This window comes from Cynocephalus volans, chromosome 12 (assembly GCF_027409185.1).
Source record: "Cynocephalus volans isolate mCynVol1 chromosome 12, mCynVol1.pri, whole genome shotgun sequence".
Lineage (NCBI taxonomy): Eukaryota > Metazoa > Chordata > Mammalia > Dermoptera > Cynocephalidae > Cynocephalus > Cynocephalus volans.
In genome coordinates, this window is record NC_084471.1 from 33,313,069 (window position 1) to 33,335,576 (window position 22,508).

General features: G+C 34.6%; 1 protein-coding gene across 3 annotated transcripts in view; it reads left to right on the forward strand.

The window, feature by feature from the left end:
• The window catches only part of POC1B (POC1 centriolar protein B), an 84,555-nt gene that overhangs the window by 41,379 nt on the left and 20,668 nt on the right, over positions 1–22,508 (forward strand). For 2 of the 3 annotated variants that reach the window (XM_063074925.1, XM_063074923.1), the window contains 4 exons: positions 949–1,082; positions 3,079–3,147; positions 3,870–4,022; positions 11,584–11,664. In XM_063074925.1, coding sequence (XP_062930995.1) covers positions 949–1,082; positions 3,079–3,147; positions 3,870–4,022; positions 11,584–11,664 — 437 coding nt within the window. The remainder of the gene's footprint in view (positions 1–948; positions 1,083–3,078; positions 3,148–3,869; positions 4,023–11,583; positions 11,665–22,508) is intronic. The other variant, XM_063074924.1, reaches the window with a different exon arrangement.

Sequence of the window (22,508 nt, forward strand, 5' to 3'; positions counted from 1 at the left end):
GGGATGTAAAAAAAAAAATTATTGTGAGATTTTCAAACTCTGGTCATCTGTATTGTGTGAGAAGTCAGGAATAGAAATTGACTCTGAATTCTGAATCACAAGGAGTTATGTAAGCACAAATAGGTGTTATAACTGGTAGGAAACAGCTTCCTCCTGTGCATATGTATTGTAGCTGAAAGAGAAGTGAATTGATTTTCTTGGTTTATATTGGATTTATATTAAAACCACATTATAATTACACATATGTGTAATCACGTATGTATAAGCTACCACTTATTCAGTATTTACCATGTAGCAGACACTGTGCTAAATCCTTACAACATTCTTAAGAGGTATCCTTATTGCTCCTATATTAAAGATAAGGAAATTGAAGCTTAAAAAGGGTAAGTAACTTGCTCAAATAATTGATAGAACTAGCATAGCATTTCTACTTACAAAGCCCGTGGAAGAACAAACTTTTAATCATTGTATTATACTGCCTCCCATTGGAAGAATCATGTCCAGAAGTGAATTCTCAGAAATGATGGTGGTACTGTGCCCTTCTCTAAATATATCTCTATACTCCTCACCCCTTAATCCTGAGCCACTAATTGGTTATTAAATTTAATTTGAGGTTAGCTTATATATCTTATATGAGCTGGTAGTAATCAACTGTTGGTTATATTGGTAATATATGAAACAACTTTATGGCTGCATGGACAGTAAGGTTATCTTTCAATGACATGGTCTCATTTTTAAAGTTATTCTGTGTCATTCGTTGGAAGCTTATCTTTATATGATACCAAAATACTTATTCATTTTAGTGAGCTATATAGAATTTTGGTGTTGTGGAGACATTGCCTCTAATTGGTTTTTGTTTTCAACTTAATATTGCTAATAAGGCAAAGGGGCATCTTTAGAATTGAGAATTATTGTCTGAACTTTTTGCTTTTATTTTCCATAAATCAGTGCACAGCGGTGGAGTTAACTGTTTATCATTCCATCCTTCGGGTAACTATCTCATCACTGCTTCTTCAGATGGTACACTTAAGATTCTGGATCTCTTAGAAGGAAGGCTCATATATACACTTCAAGGACATATGGTATTAACACTAAGATTTTTGCTTTTTAAATAATATATATATTCAAAAGTTTTGATCCATTTTATTATATGTCTTTATTATTTTTCCAGGTGTAGTACACATTGCTGCTAATCACAAAAATTTTTTACTTCTAAGGCTATGTTTTTATACTCTGGAAGCGACTCTTAGAAATATTATTTATTGTAATTCTTGTCAAAATCAATGTATATCTTTCAATGACCATTAAATGGATCCTTTACTGCAGTCTTCATCAGTATATAGTATAGGTTGATTACTGAAATAATGATGGCTAAATTTATTTCCTACACTTTTTCTTCTGCTGCCCTTGGGAGTGAGCCTGTCCTTACTGTTTTCCTCTGATCGTTCTTGTGGGAAGACCTGCCCTGTCTAGTGTTGCCTGTGACTGGGTAGTCAAATCTGATTCATTCTGGGCATCAGGTCTAGAAAGTCTATTTGCCTTTCAGATAAAAGCTACATTCTCTTTTTACAAGCATTTATCTGCAAGAGAGGTGATATATTGGCTCTCATATATCTTATTCCTTTGTCTTGTTTCTCAGTTGGTTTAGAACCAAGTGGGAAGGAGGGGTGCTATTTATTAAACCTGTTCAAAGAACACTCCCCAGTCTCAGCATGTAATGCATTAAAGAGAAATTTTTAAAGTATATACACTATTCCTCGCTTGTGGGTAAATATTCAAACTTTTCTGAATTTTTTAGAATGCATCCTTCTTTTTTTGTTGTTGTTTTTTTTTTAGATGTACTAGATACTTCCTTTTAAGCAAGTATAAGATGTTTATATCTAGAAATAGAATGGGCTTTGTGATAAAAGAAGAAAAGAGGTTCTTTCTACTTTCCTATATCCTGCCTGGCTTCCTGCCTTGCTTTATCATTTGTTCTGCAGTGGTTTTAGGGTGAAGCAGACGTAGACACTAACCAGCTCAGATATATGCATCTCCATGGATTTAGGCCGAATAAACACAACCAGTAAAAGTGGCCAAGGATTGAAATATCCGTGAAAGAAGTACAAAATAATAGGGGGAAAATAAACACAATATTTTAGAAGAAAAACACTATACATGAAGATGAAATTTTTTTTAGTCTGTAGGTAAAGGTATTTATGAAGCTTTAATAACCTAAGTCTGTAGGATGGTCTATTTGGAAAAATACGACATGTTTACTTGTATAGATTAAGGATTTATAAAAAGTTTTCCTGTATAGATTAAGGCATATTAAAAACAAACAGAATGTATTGATATTTTTGAGATGAGAAATAATTACTCTTGACGGGAAAATTGACCTAGAGGTTATTCATCTTGTGACTGTGGCAAGTACAGACATGTCCAACTCCACAGTAATTGCTCAGTTTGAAGTTCCTCATTACTTCTCGCCTAGATAATTGCAGTAGCTTCCTAAATGGCCTCCACGCATTCATTCTTACTTCAATTCATCATTCTCACAATTGTGATGTTGGTTTTCATCAGTCAAAGCTCTTCTCCTATCTGTGTCCTGCTTTCTTAAAACTTTCAGAGGGTCACTGTTGCCTGCGTGAGGGAGAACTCAGTGAAGCCTGTTGTGGTCAACAAGTAGCCTTTGTTTATGTAGCCTCATTCCCATTACCTACATATTTATCATTCAGTTTCTGCTAGTGATTGCTTGAATACAGGGTTCAAAGCCAGAAAATCTTAACAGAAAGTCTTATCAATTTACACATGTAGAAGTTTTTTTTTTTTTAAAGGAGAAAAAGTTTATTTTCTGGTTAATTTTTTTGCATTTCTTTTTTATTTAGTATCCTTTGTTTGTGTTTTGGTATAACTTAGAGTTGGTTCTTTGATTATATTTACTCCCCCAGCATTAGTTTCTAGCAAATGGATATGTTCTATGAGACTTATTGCATAAGTTGTCTACATAAAGTAGGATGAAAAATTGGTACTCACAGTCCTCTTGGCCATGAGTAAACACCACCAACTACTTTTTTTCTATCTCCTTTTATTTCATAGGGACCTGTCTTTACTGTTTCATTTTCAAAAGGTGGAGAGCTATTTACATCAGGAGGTGCAGACACTCAGGTTTGTACATCTTTCAGCTCCCTCTTTGATTTGGTTAGGATAAAGGGATCCTTGACCTCAGCTAAGATTTTTATAACCAGCTAGTTTGCGTATGTTAAGATGATTATCAGTGTGGTTTTATTTTAATTTGCCAGGACATCTGCTATCTCATAGCTCAAATAGTGCCAGTTTTAGTAAGTTTTGGGAACTCACATAGCACTTACTTTCTTTTGCTCAGTTTTACACTTAAATATATATGTAACTGACACTAACTGAATGTCCACTTTCAGGAGGTATATAACACTTTAGCTTGAATTATTGCCTAATCATTTGTCTGTATGTCTTGTTCCTTCAAATGTTAAGCTTCTTGAGGATGGTAAATATAAATCATTTATGTAGCAAATCTGCATTTATTTGAAATGACCAAAAGTCTTTCATAGTTGGATTTATTGAATAAAGTGGATGATCAATCCAGGAACATGGTTTGGAACTTGGAAAAAAAAAGGATTTCAAGATAATATTTTCTTAATATGAATTTTAAACCAGACATGGAGGCAATTTGAAACACTAACTCTCTCCCCCAACCTGCCTAAAAAGAAGTGTTGAGAAACAGTAACATTATTTATACCCAGCCTTTCTGACTACTTTGAGGGATGATTCTGTATATTCGTTTTTTAAAAAATCAGTTCTATTGCTTGTACATATAAGTCAATAACTGCTGATATTATTGACTTTTTTTGTAGGTCTTATTATGGAGAACTAACTTTGATGAATTGCATCGTAAAGTTCTTAATAAAAGAAACCTCAAAAGATTACATTTTGATTCACCACCACATCTTCTTGACATCTACCCAAGAACACCACATCCCCATGAAGGAAAAATTGAAACTGTTGAAGTGAGTATTTTGTGCATATTTGTCCTACCTTTTGTTTACATTTTGTGGCAATTGGTCAACTAGGTGCTTGAAATTATACCGAGCTATATAATACCTAGTCCTGACTTAAAACAGTAGCACTTTGAGAAACAGTCAATTGTTTTCACTAATAAAATAAAACTATATATATAGGGTAGTGTGTAATAGTGTTGAAGCCTTATATTTAATTCTTGAAGGACCAGAAATAAAACTAAAAAATTGTGATAGTACTAGGAAATGAGAAATTAAATCTAAGGTCTTTGGTGACTGTGAAGTCTGAACTAGCTTCATATTCTAGGTGTGTTTAGGTAGGTCATGTTATGTCTGGCATGAGAACAAGGCAGAAGGCAAGAATTTTTGCAAGAATTATTGAAAAAAGTATCTTAAAACCCTTTTATGTAGCAAAAAAAAAAACCTATGGACAGTTAAGAGATTTAGCAAGTAAATCTAATAATTGAGACCATTTTATTCCTTGCTACATATATTTTTGAATACATAATTATCTGTTTAGCTGTATGTAAGATCCCTTAGGTCCTCCTATAGATTTAAGTGCTCCACTTTCTTCAAAGAGAAATTTATCTTTGCTGGATACTTAGCTAGTGTCAGTCTATTTCTTACCATTTTGCATGGTTCTTCTTAAGCTCCTTTCCTCTTCCAAGAGATGATATCAGAAATTACTCTTACCTATTCAACTGAATTTTTTGTGTGTGTGGGGGGGGTGGGGGGGTGTATCATTGGCAGGGTCTTTCTTTGCATTTAGAGTAGGTATTTTGAGTTCTTGAGACCTGTTCCTGAGTGTCAGTGCACAGTAGCCTCCTTCACAGTCAATGCCATCCTTCCATGGTCTCCCTTTTTCCCACCCCAGTCACTTCTTTAATGTTAGTTTTCTTAGTCTTGGTCTTTTGTTGTCTCAGGCACTTTTGCATGTCTCAAATTGTCCCTGTATATGTATCTTTTTTTCTTTTCAGTTTTTTTTTGGACTATTTTCTAGATTTATTTTAATCCAGCTGTACCTTGGGATTTCTGTCCTAGTTTCTCCTTGGTAGTGTTATTTTCAGTTCTTTGCTATAATTTTTGTCTTTTCCAACTTCTGACAATCTTTCCAGTTCTCTGAAGTATTAATCATTGTGCTTTACTACTTCTTCATCCTACTTATCATATCATCATTTTTTCTCTTTTATTTCTAAATAAAAGAAATTTATTTTCTTTTTAGATCTAAATATGATTTAGATCATCGTATTTTCTTTTATTTTATAGAGAAAGAATGTAATATAATTTCTTGCTCATCACATTTTCTTCAGTTTCTGCAATTATAGGTGTGATTTGTTGATCCCCTGTGATCATATATATTCATATAAAACGTGAAATATATTTTAATTTAACGTATTTTTTTCTTGTTTACCAAAGCTGGTTGTAGTGACTCGTGGTACTTTTTATTCTAGTATTTCTGTGGCTTGGATGGGCTTGATCAGGAGGCAGATACCCTGCTGCCCTGTTAACCACTTGACCACCTTTCCAGAGTGTTGGATGGCACAGCTGCAGGCTGAGCTCGGGTCTCCTTATGCGTAATTCAGTGATATTTCCATGATACCATGTCACCTCAGCATGGAGACTTAAGCCATTTTCTTGATTTACTGCCAGTACATTTAAAAGTCTGTACTTTCTTTAAAATGTCAACAAGTTGTCTGAGTAGCTCTGCCCTGACAGTATAGCCAGACAACTGTAAAACCAACTAGGTTGCTTTGTATTGCTAGGTCAGACTGACCCAGGCCATGCAAAAAGCCACTCTCAAAAGTACTGTTCACATGTACACTTAAAAATTCTATTAAAAACTATCCTTGATGTCATCATGAAATTAGAGTTCAGTTGCACTGTACAGAATGTTGAAACTTGTGACTAAAGTTTTTTTTTTTTGAGGCCTCATGGAAGTCAGCCTCCGTGTACCCAGTTTAAATTATCTGTAAGCACTCATGGTAACTTAAGTATACAATATGACTTATTTTTGTAAAATACTTTCAGATCCTGTGATATAAAATGCCAGAGAAGTGATAGGATTCTGCATATGAACAACCATTTAATTTTTTTCTTAAAAATCTCTAGTAAGGGTGTAAAGTTTTCTGGACAGAGGACATCTTTAGTATTATGAATAAATAATTGTTAAGTACCAAATTGTTGTTTATAAAAATGTTATTTCAAATTAATGCAAATAGATCCATCACAGAGCCAAAAGCCTATTTAGTTTAAAATTTTCACCTAAAATGGAATAGTATGAATCAAAATAGAAGTAGTGCTGTGTTCATTTATGATTAGTAAATTTTACTTTGAAATACTGAATTGGTAGATTAAATTTTTTTGTTACAGCTATAGGCAATGTGAGCTTACATATGTTACTTTGGAAATATTTAAAAACTAGGAAAACTTTTTTTGAGGTCAGTATTCATGATTTAAAGAAAATAAACAGGTATTATTAAAATATGTGGAATAAACAGTATCTAAGTGAACTAATTAATTTTTTTAACTTTCTCTTTTTGCAGTAATCATGAGTGTTTCATTTCTGAGTTCAAAGCAACATAACATTCCTATCATTTGTATTTTATTATGTTTTCTGTGAGGCTCATGTGAATTGCATAATCTCAGTCTGCTGGCTAAAATTGGCCTTTTGCAAAAGCTACCCATTTGCCAGCCTTAAGTGCTTTACTTGTTTGAAGGTGGGGAACCCTGCAGAGTCTTAGATCTTGGCTACCAGCTGACTAAATATATAAATTACTAATTCTTACATGGAAAGAGGAGGTGATAGCTAAATTGTTTTTAGAATAAATGAGAAGAGATCACATAAAAGGAGACATGAAGCATTGAATCCTTGCTGTGTGAAACAGAACCCTCCTGTATTCTTTCTGCTGGTATAACAACTTTTGTACTTCTGGCCTAGGCACTCCATCTTAATTAAAAACATGAAAACAACGCTGTACTTTTTTTGGTGGGAAAGAAGCCCAATTTTTTTTTTTTTTGTCTTTTTCATGACCGGTACTCAGCCAGTGAGTGCACCGGCCATTCCTATATAGAATCCGAACTCGCGGCGGGAGCGTCGCTGCGCTCCCAGTGCCGCACTCTCCCGAGTGCGCCACGGGCTGGGCCCAGAAGCCCAATTTTTATACAAGGTATCTTAACCCTGCCCACATTATGCTATAGCATATCACTAGTTCATAATAACTTTATCTTCTTCAGACTATCACAAGCTGAATTGCACTGTCCTGCCCCCAGACAAAAACAAACTTTCCTTCTTGAAGGGGGAATTTAATGTGTATGCATAACACTTTTCTCCTAAGCAGTCCCCGCTCCATTTGCATATTTTGATAGGAAGACAGGACAGCCATTCTAAGGGATGGTGATAGATCTTGGTGACAGTAAGACATCAAAATAATTATTCTAGGAGAATTGCAGAATATTATAAAAAAAGATTATAATTAGTTCAAAATAATTTATAAATAAAATAATTGTTCTGATGGCTTTTAATTTTATACTGGCCCTGTGAGATTACCTTAATCTATAAATTGCATAAAAAGCTCTACATGATATTTAGCAAGAAGAAAAACATCCTTTAACTTAACCAAATATTTATATAATAATATTTTGTAACCATGATTCATTGTTGAAAACTACACATGATCGATTTAAGTCTTCAAGTCTGAAATTGGGTTGTTATCTCAATCTTCTAATGAGGTTGAAAACTTTACCATTTATGATTTTAAAAAGTCCACTTGTCTACCAATTTTGTGTTTTAGTTATATGTGTAGTATATTTTTAAAGTATTTTGGACCTCAGTAAATGTTCTCCAGAGATTACATAATGATAATAATAATAGTAATAATAATAGGGCTGGCCGGTCAGCTCAGTTGCTTAGAGTGTGGTGCTGATAACACCAAAGTCTAGGGTTTAATCCTTGTCCTGGCCAGCTGCCAAAAACTAATAATAACAATAACAATAATATCTAACACTTAAACAAACACTATTCTAATGCTTTGCGTAAATTATTTAGTATTCTAACATCTCTGTGAAGTAAATACCATTTTTATCCTGATGAGAAGTCGAGGCGTGTGTAAGTTAAATCTTAACACTAGTAAGTGGCAGCACTGGAATTTCAACCCAGGCGCTGTGGTTGCAGTCTGTATTTTTAACCACTTTGGTGTAATGCTTTAATATGATCAGAATTAAATTTCATCCTGTTAACAGGTATTAAAGTATCTGTGTGCTGGACATTGTGCTAGCTTTAGAGTATGCAGCCATGAATAAGATGTGCATACTCCTTGCCCCTCAGAAGCTTGTGGTCTAGTGAAAACGTATGAAAATTTTTAGTAAAGGTGTTCATGCTCATGGACTCCTTATTTTGATGGACACACAGAATCTCAGAGTGGGATGTGGGATGTTATCCTTGAGGTCATATAGGCTAATATTTCCCTCATTCATGACTCCTAGTTTTACACCCTTGTTCAGCTATGGAGAACTCAGCCTCTCTTAAGGAAGCCACTCCATTTGACAGCAACTCTAATTATTAAAGGGTTTTCCTCTTTAATAAACATAGGAGCTAGAAGGTACTATTTGTATTCATAGAGGTTAGCGAGGAAAGAATTTAAATAGAAATGTTACTCCCTCAGCATATTTTCTTTATGGAGAGAACTGTAGACGTTTACTTGGTATGAATTTCCTTCTCTATTAATGTGGCAGCAGCTTGTGCCACAGTGCTGTAAAATACTGTTAATTACATGCGGTTTTTCCCAACTTACATACAGACGGTGAAGGATTTTTCTCTGAGAGGTGCTGACTATTTTCACGTGATTTAGATTTTTTTGAGTGGTCCCAATCTCAGGTGGTGAAACCAGGTCATGTTTTCATAGGTAAACAGTTTCCTGTCTACACTAGGTGGCAGTAGATAAAAGAGAATAAAATGTCTGCCGGCAGTCTCTTCAGACAGTGAGCCTAAAAGGTTTCTTTTCTTTGTTTCTGCTGAAGACTCAGAATTAACAGGAGGAGGCTATTTGCTTTCTGCTTTAGGGAACAGCCAGAAAGAAACAAAGTTAGCTGAGCTGATAGTCTTTTATCCTCACTCTGCACAGGTTATCCCTTCTTTGCCATAACGTGGCAATTAATGGGCATGTACACTTCCCCCTCTCACACAGTTGGAGGGAAAATTATAAAATGTTCTTACTGTTTTTAAAACTACAGCTATACCTATCAAGCAAGATAAATGCTTTAAAAATCATTCCACTCCTCTTACCACTGGCTCATCACTATAGTCCTGGACTATTGCAGGAGTGTATTCACTGCCATCCCTGATTTCTTCCTCCTACTCCACATGTTTCTGTCAGATTAACCTTTGTAAAGCATATTTAGCCTCCAATTTTCTGTGCCTTTCCAAATGCCTTCACCCTTCACAATTTGACCCTTGCCAACTCTCTAACGTTCTCTTCTTTCTACCCCTGTGCAAAAGCAGCACGTCAGCATTCTGCCTCCATGCTGGGGAATGCTCTTTAACTCCTCTCTCACTCTTTTTGTTTTCTAAACCTTTTTTTAAGTTGACATCCTAAGCCATGTTTCCTCCATAGGAAGCTTTTCTAACTAAGTCCTCAGTCAACAGTTTCTTTTGAGGTGCTTCAGTACATTTACTGATGGTACTATTTACTTGATATTAAGTTCCGCTATCTTTGTTGCTCTTTGTTTACTTCTTTGCATTCATAATGTTTGAACGTTTTTTTTTTTTTTTTTTTTTGGTTTTTTCAAATTCTGAAATAACCTTCTTAGAGGTGGTCACCACTCTAGGTAATTATTCCCTTGCTTTTCTTTGTAATTTTACTATATATGTTTGAATCTGTAATTAAATATTGTTTAGTTTTGAATGGTTTTGAGCTTTATGTAAATGGAATCATACTGCATATATTTTTCTGTAGCTTGCTTTTTCATTTAACATTAAAATACTGAGATTCATACATACAAATTCTGAATTCATATATTTATATGTTGTTGCACACAGTTATATTTTATTCACTTTCATTGCTGTGTAGTATTCCAGGGAACTTACCAGAGTAGTAATACCCACAGTTTATGTATCTATTTTATTTTACTGCTGATAGACATTTGGAGTATTTCTAATTTTCTTTTCTTTTTTTTTTTTTTTTGGCCAATACAAAACAATGTTTCTATAAACAATGTTGGCATTATTCAGCTTTCTGGTTTTTGTAATCTAACAGACATTAAGTGGTATTTTGCTTTAATTTTAACTTTCCTCATTACTAGTGTTTCTGAAAATTTCTTTATATGCTGATTAATTATTAGGTTCTCACTTCTATAATTTTTTTCTCAGGGTTACTGTCCTTTTCATTTTGGTTTGTAGGTTTTTGTGGGGGGTTTTGTATATCTTAGATATTTGTCCTTTTTCCATTTTAGACACACAGTATCTCCTCCTCTTCCATTATCTGATTGATGACTTGTAGTGTCCATTGTTAAACAAAAATCCTGAATTCTGGTGTAATCAGATACAGCAATTTTTTGTTGTTTTTTTTGCCATATGGTTTTGCTTTTGAAGTTTTTATTTAAGATATCTTTCTTGGTCTTTGGTTGCAAAGATATTCTTATGCATTTGCTAATATTAACTTTATAATTTTAACATAACATTTAGGTTTTAATTTATCTGCTGCCCACCTTTGTATGTAGTATTAGGCAGGGTTCCGTATAATCCAGCAGTTTTCTCAACCACATATTACACCTCTTCTATTGATTTGTGGTGCCACTTTTCTCTTATACTTATTTTTCATATGTACAGCACTCTGCTTCTGAGCTCTTCCAAGTATAGCTTTTTATTTATTTGAGGCTTCTTCAATGTCAACCTAAGTTTTATTTTTTTTATTCCATATAGTCTTATACTTATTTGTATGTTTATTCTAAGGTATTTTAAAATTGTTATGGTATTATCAATGGTGTCTTTTAAGAATGTACATTTTTTAACTGTGTGCTAAGATACAGAAATGCAATTGATTTTTGTACATCAATTTTGGGTCTAACAATTGTGTTAAACTCTCTTATTAGTTCTAACGATTTAGTGGTAGGTTCTTTTGGGATTTCTCCATAAATAATCATAATAAATATGAATGACAATTTATTTCTTCCTTCTATTTCTTACATCTTAACACCTTTTATTTCCTTCTCTTTTTCTTAATGAACTGGCTAGGATTTTTTTCTGCATCTTTTGAGGTGGGTCATTTTATTTTATTTTTAATATCTCTTTACAGGTAATTTACATTGATTTTCTAGTGTGAAAGCAACCATTTATTCCTGGAATAAGTTCAACTTTGTCATAATGATCTTTTCTTATACACTGATAGATTTGACAGGCTAATATTTGCAAAAAATTTTTCATCCATGTTAATGAATATACCACACTATATTTTAATTTTAGAATGTATTAAGAAATAATCTCTAGGTTTTTACAAATAGCATCCAATTTCTTATGGTATAAAAATCTCATTTTAACTTTTTTTATGTATATACACAGATTAATCCAAAGCTTGAGGTAATCGATTTGCAGATCTCTACTCCCCCTGTTGTTGACATCCTTTCTTTTGATTCTACCACAGTAAGTTGTTGTTGTTGTTGTTTTTCACATTTAGGTGGTACTTATTATTTGACACAATCCATTTTTCTTAAAAGTGAATGGGGCAGGTTGGGGGGTGGCAAAAAAATGTGGGCTAAGTAGCCTAATATTTTAGCATATATATTCTAGCAATATATAGCCTAGAAAGAACCTGTACAAAAAGTGTTATTTACAATGTGTCTAAGTAGCCACAAGGGGGAGCAGCACCAATTTCCAGAAAAACATTTACTTTGAGGACCCTGAGCTCAGTGTAATCCGTACTCTCTATCTCATATACTAAGGTGCCAGCCAGGCAACATTTCACTTGCTGTTACAGAGTAGATTCCCTACTTTGTTATTTGTCTTTCGGTGGTGCTAAATTTACTTCTAGACTTCTCCTTAGAAGCTATAAGAAAAGCAGTCCTTCCTTTTTTTAATCTCTTTTGATGGATTATCCAGAAAATTAAGAAATATTTCTAAAACTTGCAATTTTGTTTATAAAGATTACATGTATAATTTATTAAATGTATCCAAATTCTTCACAGATTGAGAGTTTTGGCCTTTCAATTTGTGTCTGCTTAATCTTTTCAAGGCAAATCATTGCCTCAGTCGATCCTGCTTAGTAAGTACAAAACTAGTTGTAGGAACAAATGGGAAAAACAACACGGTCTTTGACAACATTACTGTTACGGTGTCAGTTTAGTTAAATATTTTGGGAAAATTTTCAATGTGTGGCCAAGAAAACCCCCAAATTAAAAAAAAAAAAAACCTGACATTATGACATCACAAACTCCAACAGACCTCAAGAAGAGTATTTATTGTAAAGGAATTCTGCAGAGGACTCGTCCTTTACCTGAAAGCACTCTATTTATTAAAGGGTCCTTTCAGTGTTAATCCCACAGGACCCTCACAGGAAGTCTCAGTGACAAGAACCAAGTGAGGGCAACCAAGAGTCTGACTGTCAAAGGGAATTCCACAAATCGCTGGTGACAGCTAAGACCTCAAGCTGGTCTTGTCTTTCACAGTGATCGTATTTATAAAATAACTCTATCAGCATTTCTGCATTAATAACTTACAAATGGAATTAAAAATTAACTAGACCTCTAAAACTTGCCACTGTGCTTGGCTTATACTAGGTGCTCAATACATTTATGTTCAATGAATTACTCAAAATGCATGCCACAGAAACTTATAAATTCTGGTGAGTTGGATTTTTTCCACTGTAGTGAGAAGGAGCAAAAGATAGGTGGCTTATGAGAATGTGCTGCCTCCGTGGGAGGTAGTCGGTAGACAAAAATTGAGTATTCCTGGCCTAGAAAATATTACAGATCATTAAAAATCTTTTGACTACCTTCTGAGACTCACTCTTCCTGCCAGTACCCTTCAGGCTTTACAAAGCCTTATGACTTGAGGAATCCAGACATTCTCAACAGACAGTGTGCTATGCAAGTGGGCATAACTGTCATCTAGTAAAGGACAGTAGGGTGCCTGTTCCCTGAGGGTAATCCAGGGGTGCCAGAATTAACTGGTCTACATTATAGGACCCTAAGTCAGGGAATATTGTGTATGTGGGAGTTTGAGTGGACAATTCTGTGTAACACACATATGACAAGTTTAATAATTATGCCACAAAACAGAATAATAAGATTGAAGAGTACAGTTATTATTTTTGTAAGGAATAATATTAGGTTGAATTATATGAAATTGTCATTTTGTGGGCAAAAATGGTCTGCTATCAGTGACTTCACATAATTCCACCCAAAATGTAAGTATTAAAAGAAAGACTCTGCTGTTTGTACTTGATGCCACATAAAAATAAAGCAAGCAAACAAGAAAACACAGGAAAACAAAATCTTGTTTGCTTTAATTTGGTCTGGGATTAGGCTAATAAATTCCCATCTAAAGTACGGTTACAATCTGAAAGGTAGGTCTTTGCCTCCAGGCAAGGCGTAAGGACTTTATTTTACTAGTGCATTCTGAAGACATAGATGCTCCGTAAATCATTTAGATTTTTATAAAGAGTATCCCTAAAGGGCTTTCCTTTAAATTTCAGTGTATACTTATTTCTTTTAGTTCACTGATAGATAATTGGTTAGAAAACTAACATGAATTACTTTTTTTTAATTGTTTGCCTTCCCATTAATGTAGTGGTAATTTTTATTCTGTAGTATCCTCTATACAGTGACTGTTTTTCTTTTATTTCTACTTTGACATGAAGCACAATTACATTAAATATTTTTGAACTTTGCATGTATTTGTGATTTTAAAACTCAGAACTATTGGAAGCCCCCACCCACCCCCAAAAAATGCAGTTTAAGGTAGTTTTTGTTTTTGTTATTGTGGTAGGATTTGGTTTGGTTGGTTTTTGTAGACTAGAAGAAAGTTTCCTTAGAAATTCATTTCAACAAGATGGGACATAAAAAAGTTTACTCTTTAAACCTTAATTTGTCAAATTTCTTAGTAGGATAAAAGCAGGTTTATTACATTATTAGAAATAATTGGCTTCTATTTCTCCTTTCACTTGATTTAATATTATATTCAGGATAATTTGTAGACATGAATGTACTGATATCTATGCTCTGAAATCTTCTCATTACGGGGAAGAAATTCTGGCATACAGTGTAACAATTGGTATCTTTGTGGTTTGCACTTACGTCTCTAATGCCAGGCAGGAAATTTGATACAATATTTGGGGATCAAAATAAGCTGTTACAAATCTTCATTTTTAAAGCTTTGTTGTAGGGGCTGGCCAGTTTGGTTTGATTACTATGTAGAGTGTGGTGCTGATAACACCAAGGTGAAGAATTTGGATCCCTGTACTGGCCCGCTGACAAACAAAACAAAACAATACAATAAAAAACCAACAAAAACTTTCTTGTAAAAAAAAGTTTCTGTAAAGAGGTATACTGATTGTCATATAGACATAGTTCATCTTCTCAAATTCTTGAATCTTTATTCTGATTATATTGTTACTTATTATATACTAATTTTCTAAAGATTATTTACTTCAAGATTTCATTTGAGTCTTTTGATGATTATTTAGTTACAACTAGACCAGGGTTCTGTCATCAAAATTGTTCTAGGGTATTTAGCAGTAGGACTGACATGCAATGTGGCTACATGGGATATTCTAGACCCCCCAGTACCAACCACCCAAAAATAACGAGTAAGATAGGAATTTTTCTTTTGTATCCTAATATGAAGTTTTTTGTTTTTTTAAAACTAATTGTAAATAAAATTTATTTTAAAATACTCTAGTATTGCTAAAAATTTTTATCTTTAGGTAAATTATATTCCCAAGGTGTGATGTATTAATTTTACCATCATTTATCCTACAAATGAACAAAATGAAGTTGGTAATCTTGCTGTTATTCCTCTGATTGCCAAAATACTGTACTTTTTTCAGAGAGCTGGCACAGTGTTCTCATCTTCATCCTAGCAACTGTGCAGAACATGAGCATAATGTATAGGCCTTTCTTTAGAATTAGGCACAATATTTCAGGTCACACTAATTACTTACAATAAACTGAGAACTTGCAATTACATGATAGGAAAAAATCCAAGAGTTACAGTCTTTTGTCACTCCATCAGTCAAAGTAGTTAAAGACATGCTGCATGAAGGCATTACAGGAGATGCCGAGGGGCCTGTTGAGCTGGCTGCCTTATCTCAGGAAACATGCAACCTAGCCAGGTAGAAATAACCATATAAGAGATAAATGTCAGTTTCAGTACAGTAGATGCCAAGTATATGATTGTCAATGAAAAGTTGTTAATGGGAATATTCAGAAGAGATCATTCACTGGCTGTAGGAAACTAGAGGACTTCTTTAGATGAGAAAAAAATCTTTGACTTGTTCTTGATCTGACCAGAGATGATTAAGATTTTGGTGGGAGCATGCCAGGCAGGGAAAGCAAGGCATAAGTAGGTGCCTCAGGAGAAACTGAAAATATGTAGCATGGTAATAAAGTGCATCAGTCTAATTTCAGGTACTTAAGTTGCCTAATTCAACAGATGGCAGATGTGTTAGAATCCAGAGAGGATACCCATTCACATTACATATGTATATGTCTCTCAAAAAATATTAATTGAGTAAGTATTCTATGGAACCCACCATTCTTGGCTTTAGAGAAAATGAACAAAATGAAATTACCTGCCCCAGAGAAGCCTACATTTTACATAGTCATTGGAGAGACAGACAATTCATAGATTAAAAAAGAATAAACTATATAGTGGACTGAAAAAGAGCACTGAAGGCAGATAGGAAGGGGATAGAAAGAGGGCTGCAATTTTAGATAGTATGGTCAGAACAAGAGGCATGTGACAGGTGACATTTGAGTAAAGAACTGAAGGAATGAAGGGAGCAAGTCCTGTGGATATCTAGGAAGAGCACTCCAGGCAAGGGAACAGTGAGAGAAGCCAGATTGGGAGTGACACAGGAGCCACTGGAGGGTTTCCTGCAGAGGAGGGACATGATCTCACTTATATCTTAACAGGTTCACTCTGGCTGCTGTGTGAGAGCAGCCTGGAGGTGGTTATGAAGGGGAACAAAGAGACTAATTAGGAAGCTAATGAAATAGTCAGATAGGAGGCAATAGTGACTTGACCTAGGACAGTAGCAGAGGAGGTGGTGATAAGTGATTGGATTCTGGATATAATTTGAAGGCAGAGCCAAGAGGATTTCCTGACAGACTGGATGTCAGCTGTGGAATTCCCTATCTCCTTTCCCCAGGGACAGTAAGGTGTAGCCTTGAATAATCTCAGGGTAGCTGAGAATATCTCCTGGCTCTGCAGCATTTTGGCAGAGGGGTTGCTGAGAGAAAAAGAATCATGGTTTTCCTGTCTTCTGTTTTAGTATCAGGAAAGCGATAGGCTGTATCAGTGCAACAGATACTAGGCCATTTCTGTGAGTTTGGGAAGCACATTCCTTCTTCTTCAATGTCATTTAGATTTGTATTTTCCAGTAAAGTGCATTGACTTCTTTTTTGGAAAGATTTTTGCATCAGCCTATTTTTAGGAAGAAAAACATTACGCACTTTCATGGAGATTGTCATATATATGCTACCTGAAAAATATTAATGTACTGAGAAAATATATGGACACACAAAGAGTAAACTTGCAGATATAGAGAGAATATTTCCACGGATGTTGTGGCAACAGTTCATCCTGGTTACAAGACAACATTGCGTAACTAGTTCAGAGTTATTTCAGTTCCTAACTGCTTATGTAAGCAAAGATTTGGAAAGACTTACTTGAAAGAACACAGAGTATGCAAACCTAAATGTCTCAAAACTAAAATTTATAACATTGAAAGTGTAAAATGGTCCTATGCAATTTATTGTCCCCAAATTCTCCATTTACTTTTCCAGGAAAATCAGTAAAAATCATGTTTCACAAACTTCCTTTCTCTACTTTTCTGTATGCTAACTTTCCTGCATTTATAGACAAACATCCTCTAAATATGGGGTAGGTGAGTTTCTTTTTAAAGTTTTTAAACTTTGCAACAGTTTATATGGTGACATTTGATTTGTACATTTAGTGTATATGACTTCTGAAACTAGTTATGTATGTCTGTAACTTTGTGGTTGCATACTAAGCTTTAGCAAACAGACATTTTTATAGTATTGTGAAGCACTGGTTCAGTATCTTTCTGCAGTATCTTTCTCCTGCCCCTGTTCTAAGGGCTGGAAAGGAAATTAACTTAGGCATTTGTAGGATCCAGGTCTCACCAGCCAGTGCCTCCCTCAATTTATTCTCCTTTTATTAAGAGACTTTTGGTCTTAACTTCAAATGATAGTAAATACGTTAAGTGGGATACAGTAATTTTTTATCCAGTAACTCAAAAAGTCAAATGTTAAATGCTGAGATGCTTAGTAGGAGTAAAAAAGGAATTTTTATAAGTCTTAAGAAATAATTTAAAAACAGTCCTGTTTGAAATGGAAAGAGGTGAGATAATTAAATTGTCGAAGGCATTTAAAAAATAGAACATACATGATAGTTAACAGAAGAATGAGTAAAAATACAACATTTTCAAGTATCTTTTGCCATTTAGAAATAGAAAACACATTTCTATTTTTTCAGATATAATTTCTAAAAGATAGGAGAGAAAATATTAGAAATTAGAAAGAGACTATTTCCAAATTAGCTGGATCCTTGCTTTTGTAGTACATAATGACCCGAATGTCTTAAAAACTACTAACAGTTGTGAATATGATGGCTGACTTAAAAATAGAGAGATATGGATAGCTATAAAATGTACTAAGATAGTCTCACTGTAATGAGAGATTAACAGTGTGTCAGAGGCTTTCTTTCTTTTCTTTTTTTTCCTCCAAATAAAATATAATTTTTATAAAAATCATAATAATCACTGTCTCAAGTGTCTGGTTAAGATATACTGAAAAATTTACTAATTTGAGCTCTGTTCCCTTTAACTGTCAAAGTCACCAAGAAAGAGAACTTATATTAATGAATTTACCAAAGATTTTATACTAATTAATTTTTTAAAATAGTCCTAGTTAAATAATACTTTATACAGTGAAACTGGTCCTTATTCCTGTTGGCAAAAGTGATTTAAGATTTAAACTTTTCTACATGAAATGTGTTTTTTTAAAAAAGGAAACTATGAAAGGATTTTGTGAAACGTGCTATTTGAGAGCCCAACAGAATAAATGCTTTTTAGAATTTCCTTTAGAAAATTAGCACATTTCTGGGAACTGGAGGTGTTGAAGTTCCAGGTATTATTTCAGCCTTCCACTTCCTGAGATACTGTATTTCTAAACTGTGACTCCTGACTGCTGCAGTAATACTGACTATCCCAGGTCTGGGAATCTAAGCTGCATCCCCAGTTCCCACAGCTGAGACTGAGGCATGCTGAAAATGCCCGACAGCTCTCAGCCCACACATCCAGTAACAACTGGTTCCTTCCTCTTCCTGTGGAAGAGCAACATCCTCTGAGATGAGAAGACATGCACCCTGAGGAATGCAAGAACAGCAGTGAGCTTTTCACACAGGAAATTACAACCCTAGCACTCTGAAAAGTGCTTGTCTTCTGGACTGCCAGCCCATAATGAGCTTCCTGCTGACCTAGAGGCTGGTTTACTATGGAGCTAAATGCCATTTGTGGGGCTGACTGAGTTTCACAGAAAATAGTGAACTTAGATTTCAACTGTTCTGTACGTCTGTACCAATCCGGTTTTGAAGTATTTGGTGTTGCTAGACGGCTTTGCTCCTTTCCTTATTTAGCCACTTAACAGTTCATTATTTGGTGGAAGTGGTCAGCAAGACTACTAAAACACTTTTCAGTCAGTTATTTGCGCTTTGTGAAGCCAAGTTATGTAAGATGTATTAGGGCTTCAGAGAGACTGAAAACCTCATAATCTTAGTGAACTGGCTCTTAAGGCCCAGGGCTGGTCTAGTTCTTTCTGTGTCTTTCGTTTTGCTTGCTTTTACTTTCTGAGATAGGCATCAGTAGAAGAGATAGTGTGTACACAACCATACATCCTCAAGCATACATAAAACTATGTTGCTTTAAATCAATCAACCAACCAGTCCTATCACTTAAATTTCAAATTGACTTGAATCAACTTTTACAATTGAAAAATGTTTCAGTATAATTTGATTTCCTATTTTTTCCCCTGATTGCTACAGTATTGTGTTTTACTTTTTCTTGGGATAATGATGGCCACTACAAAGCTCAATTTTTATATCATATGTACTTTTAAAATTGCTTTCCAAATCACTGCAGAATTTTGGTGGGTTTCAGTGTTTATTGTAGCAAAATTCTATTACTTTTCTTGTATTTGTTTGGATTATTTTGCCAAAGCACATGAGTTACTTGTTTGTTTTAAGTTGAAGGAGAGATGAAGGAATGTGAGGCATTTCCTCTTCCTTTTCAGACTGTCTTTTTAATGAACATTCCTTTTTCCTCCTTATGAACAAACTGTCTCAGCTCAGTGAGGGGCCTCTAAGTGTCTAGTTTCTAATAATCCAACTTCTTTCCTTTGTTCCCCAGCCTTAGCGAGGTAGTTGTTTTGTGTTTTTACTATCTCTCCTTATCTCAGAGTTCCCTTTCAGCCTTTACAGACTTCCAAACCTGTTTAACCAGTCCCTATATTGAATTCTCTCTGTTAAAATAACCCTATGGCTTGTTTTTCTGCTGGACTCTGAATGATCCATAGTAAATTATCCTAAAGAAATACAGATGGTCCCTAACTTATGATGAATCCACTTACAGTTTTTCAATTTTACGATGGTGCGAAAGCAATAAGCATTCAGTAGAAACCATACTTCAGGTACCCATATAACCATTCTGTTTTTCACTGTCAGTACAGTATTCAATAAATTACATGAGATATTTAACACTTTATTATAAAAGAGGCTCTATGTTAGATGATTTTGCCCAACTGTAGGCTAATGTATGTGTTCTGAGCATGTTTAAGGTAGGCTAGGCTAAGCTGTGCTATTCAGTAGTTTAGGTGTATTAAGTGCATTTTCACCTTAGGATATTTTTCACTTACCATGGGTTTATCGGACATAACCCTATAGTAAGTCAAGGAGCATCTGTGATAAGATGTACATGCAAAGATTTCTATTCAATGATGCTTATTCCAGCATTGTTTATAATAACAAAAAAAGAACACAAACCAAGTGTCTTTTAACAGGGTATTAGTTAAATAAAAGCATAGTATAGCAACAGATGGAATATTATATAGCCATTCCATGTTTAAGGACAACTAAATGCAGTGTATGTTGTTCTTGATTTGATCCCAGGCCAGTGGAAAAATTGCCATACATGACATTATTAAGACAATTGGTAAAAACTGAATATAGACTGAAGATTAGACAATAATAATGTCAATGTTGAATTTCCTGATTTTAATATTCGTACTGTGGTTATGTAAGAGAATGGTCTTGCCTTTAGGACATACCTACTGTAGTAACTGAAGTAAAGGGGCATGGCGTCAGTACCTTCTCTCAAAAGATTCAGAAAAACAATTTACATAGATAGATGGGGATATAGCAGATGTGGCAAAATGTCAACAATTGGTGAATCTGGATGAAGAATATATGAGAGTCCTTTTCATTTTTCTTGCAACTTTTCTCTGAAATTATTTCAAAAGAAGTTAAAAAACAAAAATCACATTTCTCTATGTCATGAGTAGAACTGCTCCATACATCATATGAAAATGTATATTACAAACAATATGATGCTAATTGTGTAAAGGGGAAAAAAATGTGTTTATCCATTCAACAGAACTCCTCTGAGTGTCCTAGATGTATCATGTACTAACCTGGGCATTGGAATTTGTCCAGGGTCATTCAGCTAGCAAGTAACAAAGCTGGATTGTGAGCTCTATCTGGCATTAGAGACTGCTTTTAAGTACTGTGTATCCTGATATATATGTTTTTAAATCGGTAACTTTCTTAATTATATGAATGAATAATAGTTTAAAAAATTAGAAAACACGTACACCCTCACACAAAATATAAGGATACTTCAAAAAGTTTGTGGAAAAATAGAATTAAGAGATAATAAGAATCTTTCTGTGAACTTTTGAAGACCCCTCATGCAAAAAACAAAATATTGCCAGGAGACAACCATTGTTAACATTTTGAAGTATAGTCTTTTAGGTTGAGTTTGGGGTTATTAGAACCCAGAAGCTTGGAGAATAGGCCTTGACCTCCAACCTCAGTAGCTCACAGGTCACACCCTGTGGAGCTGGACCCAAACCTCGGAGTGCTGGCCAGCTAGTGCTAGTATAGCAAAGGGGGTTAAGAGCTCTTGCTGGGAAGAGGCTGCCAGGAACAGCAAGCAGATAGGGAGGAGCAAGTCTCTCTTGTCTCTGGCCTCTGGCCTCCTTCTCAAGCCTCCAGTTGCAGAGCCTGACAGGGAACTAACTGACAAGAGAAAACTGTAGTTTACAGAGCCCCTGTCTCAACATCACAAAACAGAGTTCTGAAGGGTGGATTTGGAATCAAGAGACACATTCTATAAGAAGAATTATTGGGTTAAAGGATAGGAACTTTTTCAAAAAGCTTTATAAGGGCTGAGCCCGTGGCGCACTCGGTAGAGTGAGGCGCTGGGAGCGCGGCGACGCTGACGCTCCTGCTGCGGGTTCGGATCCTATATAGGAATGACAGGTGCACTCACTGGCTGAGTGCCGGTCACGAAAACGACAAAAAAAAAAGAAAAAAAAAAAACTTTGTGAGACAAATTTCACTTTAGAATGTGTATACAAATTTGAATTTCTACTAGTAATATATGCGATTGCCTATTTCCTACACTCTTAAGTAAGGTATTATATTTTTAATTACTTAATATTTTAAAAACCTTAAAAAAGTTTAATAAGCAATAAATGTTATCAAGTTAATTTCATTTTTTGATGACTTATGAGCTTTGACTTATTTTCATGATTATTGTTCATTTGTATTTCTGAGAATTGCCTATTTGTATGCTTTACCTGTTTTCCTATTGTTTTGTTCATTTTAAAATTGATCCTTGAGTCATTTTAATTAGGAAGATTGACCTCTTGCCATATGCTACAGTTATGTTTTGTCATTTTCTCTAGAATTTTATTTCTGATTGTTGATAGGTTTAATTGTGTTAACTTTTGAAAACTACCATTATTTTCATTTTATGATTCCTCTGAATTCTATGCAAAGAAAATTTTCCCCCAATCCCCAACTATATCTTCAGGTACTCTTCCTAAGGTTTTATATTTAACAACAAAATCTTAAATTCCAGGTGAATTAATTTAGTTGGAAGGTACAGATTTATAGTTAACAATGTGCTGTCAGTTTGTACTGTTTCTTTCCTCACTGATTTGAATTGCCTTTATTAAACATTAAAT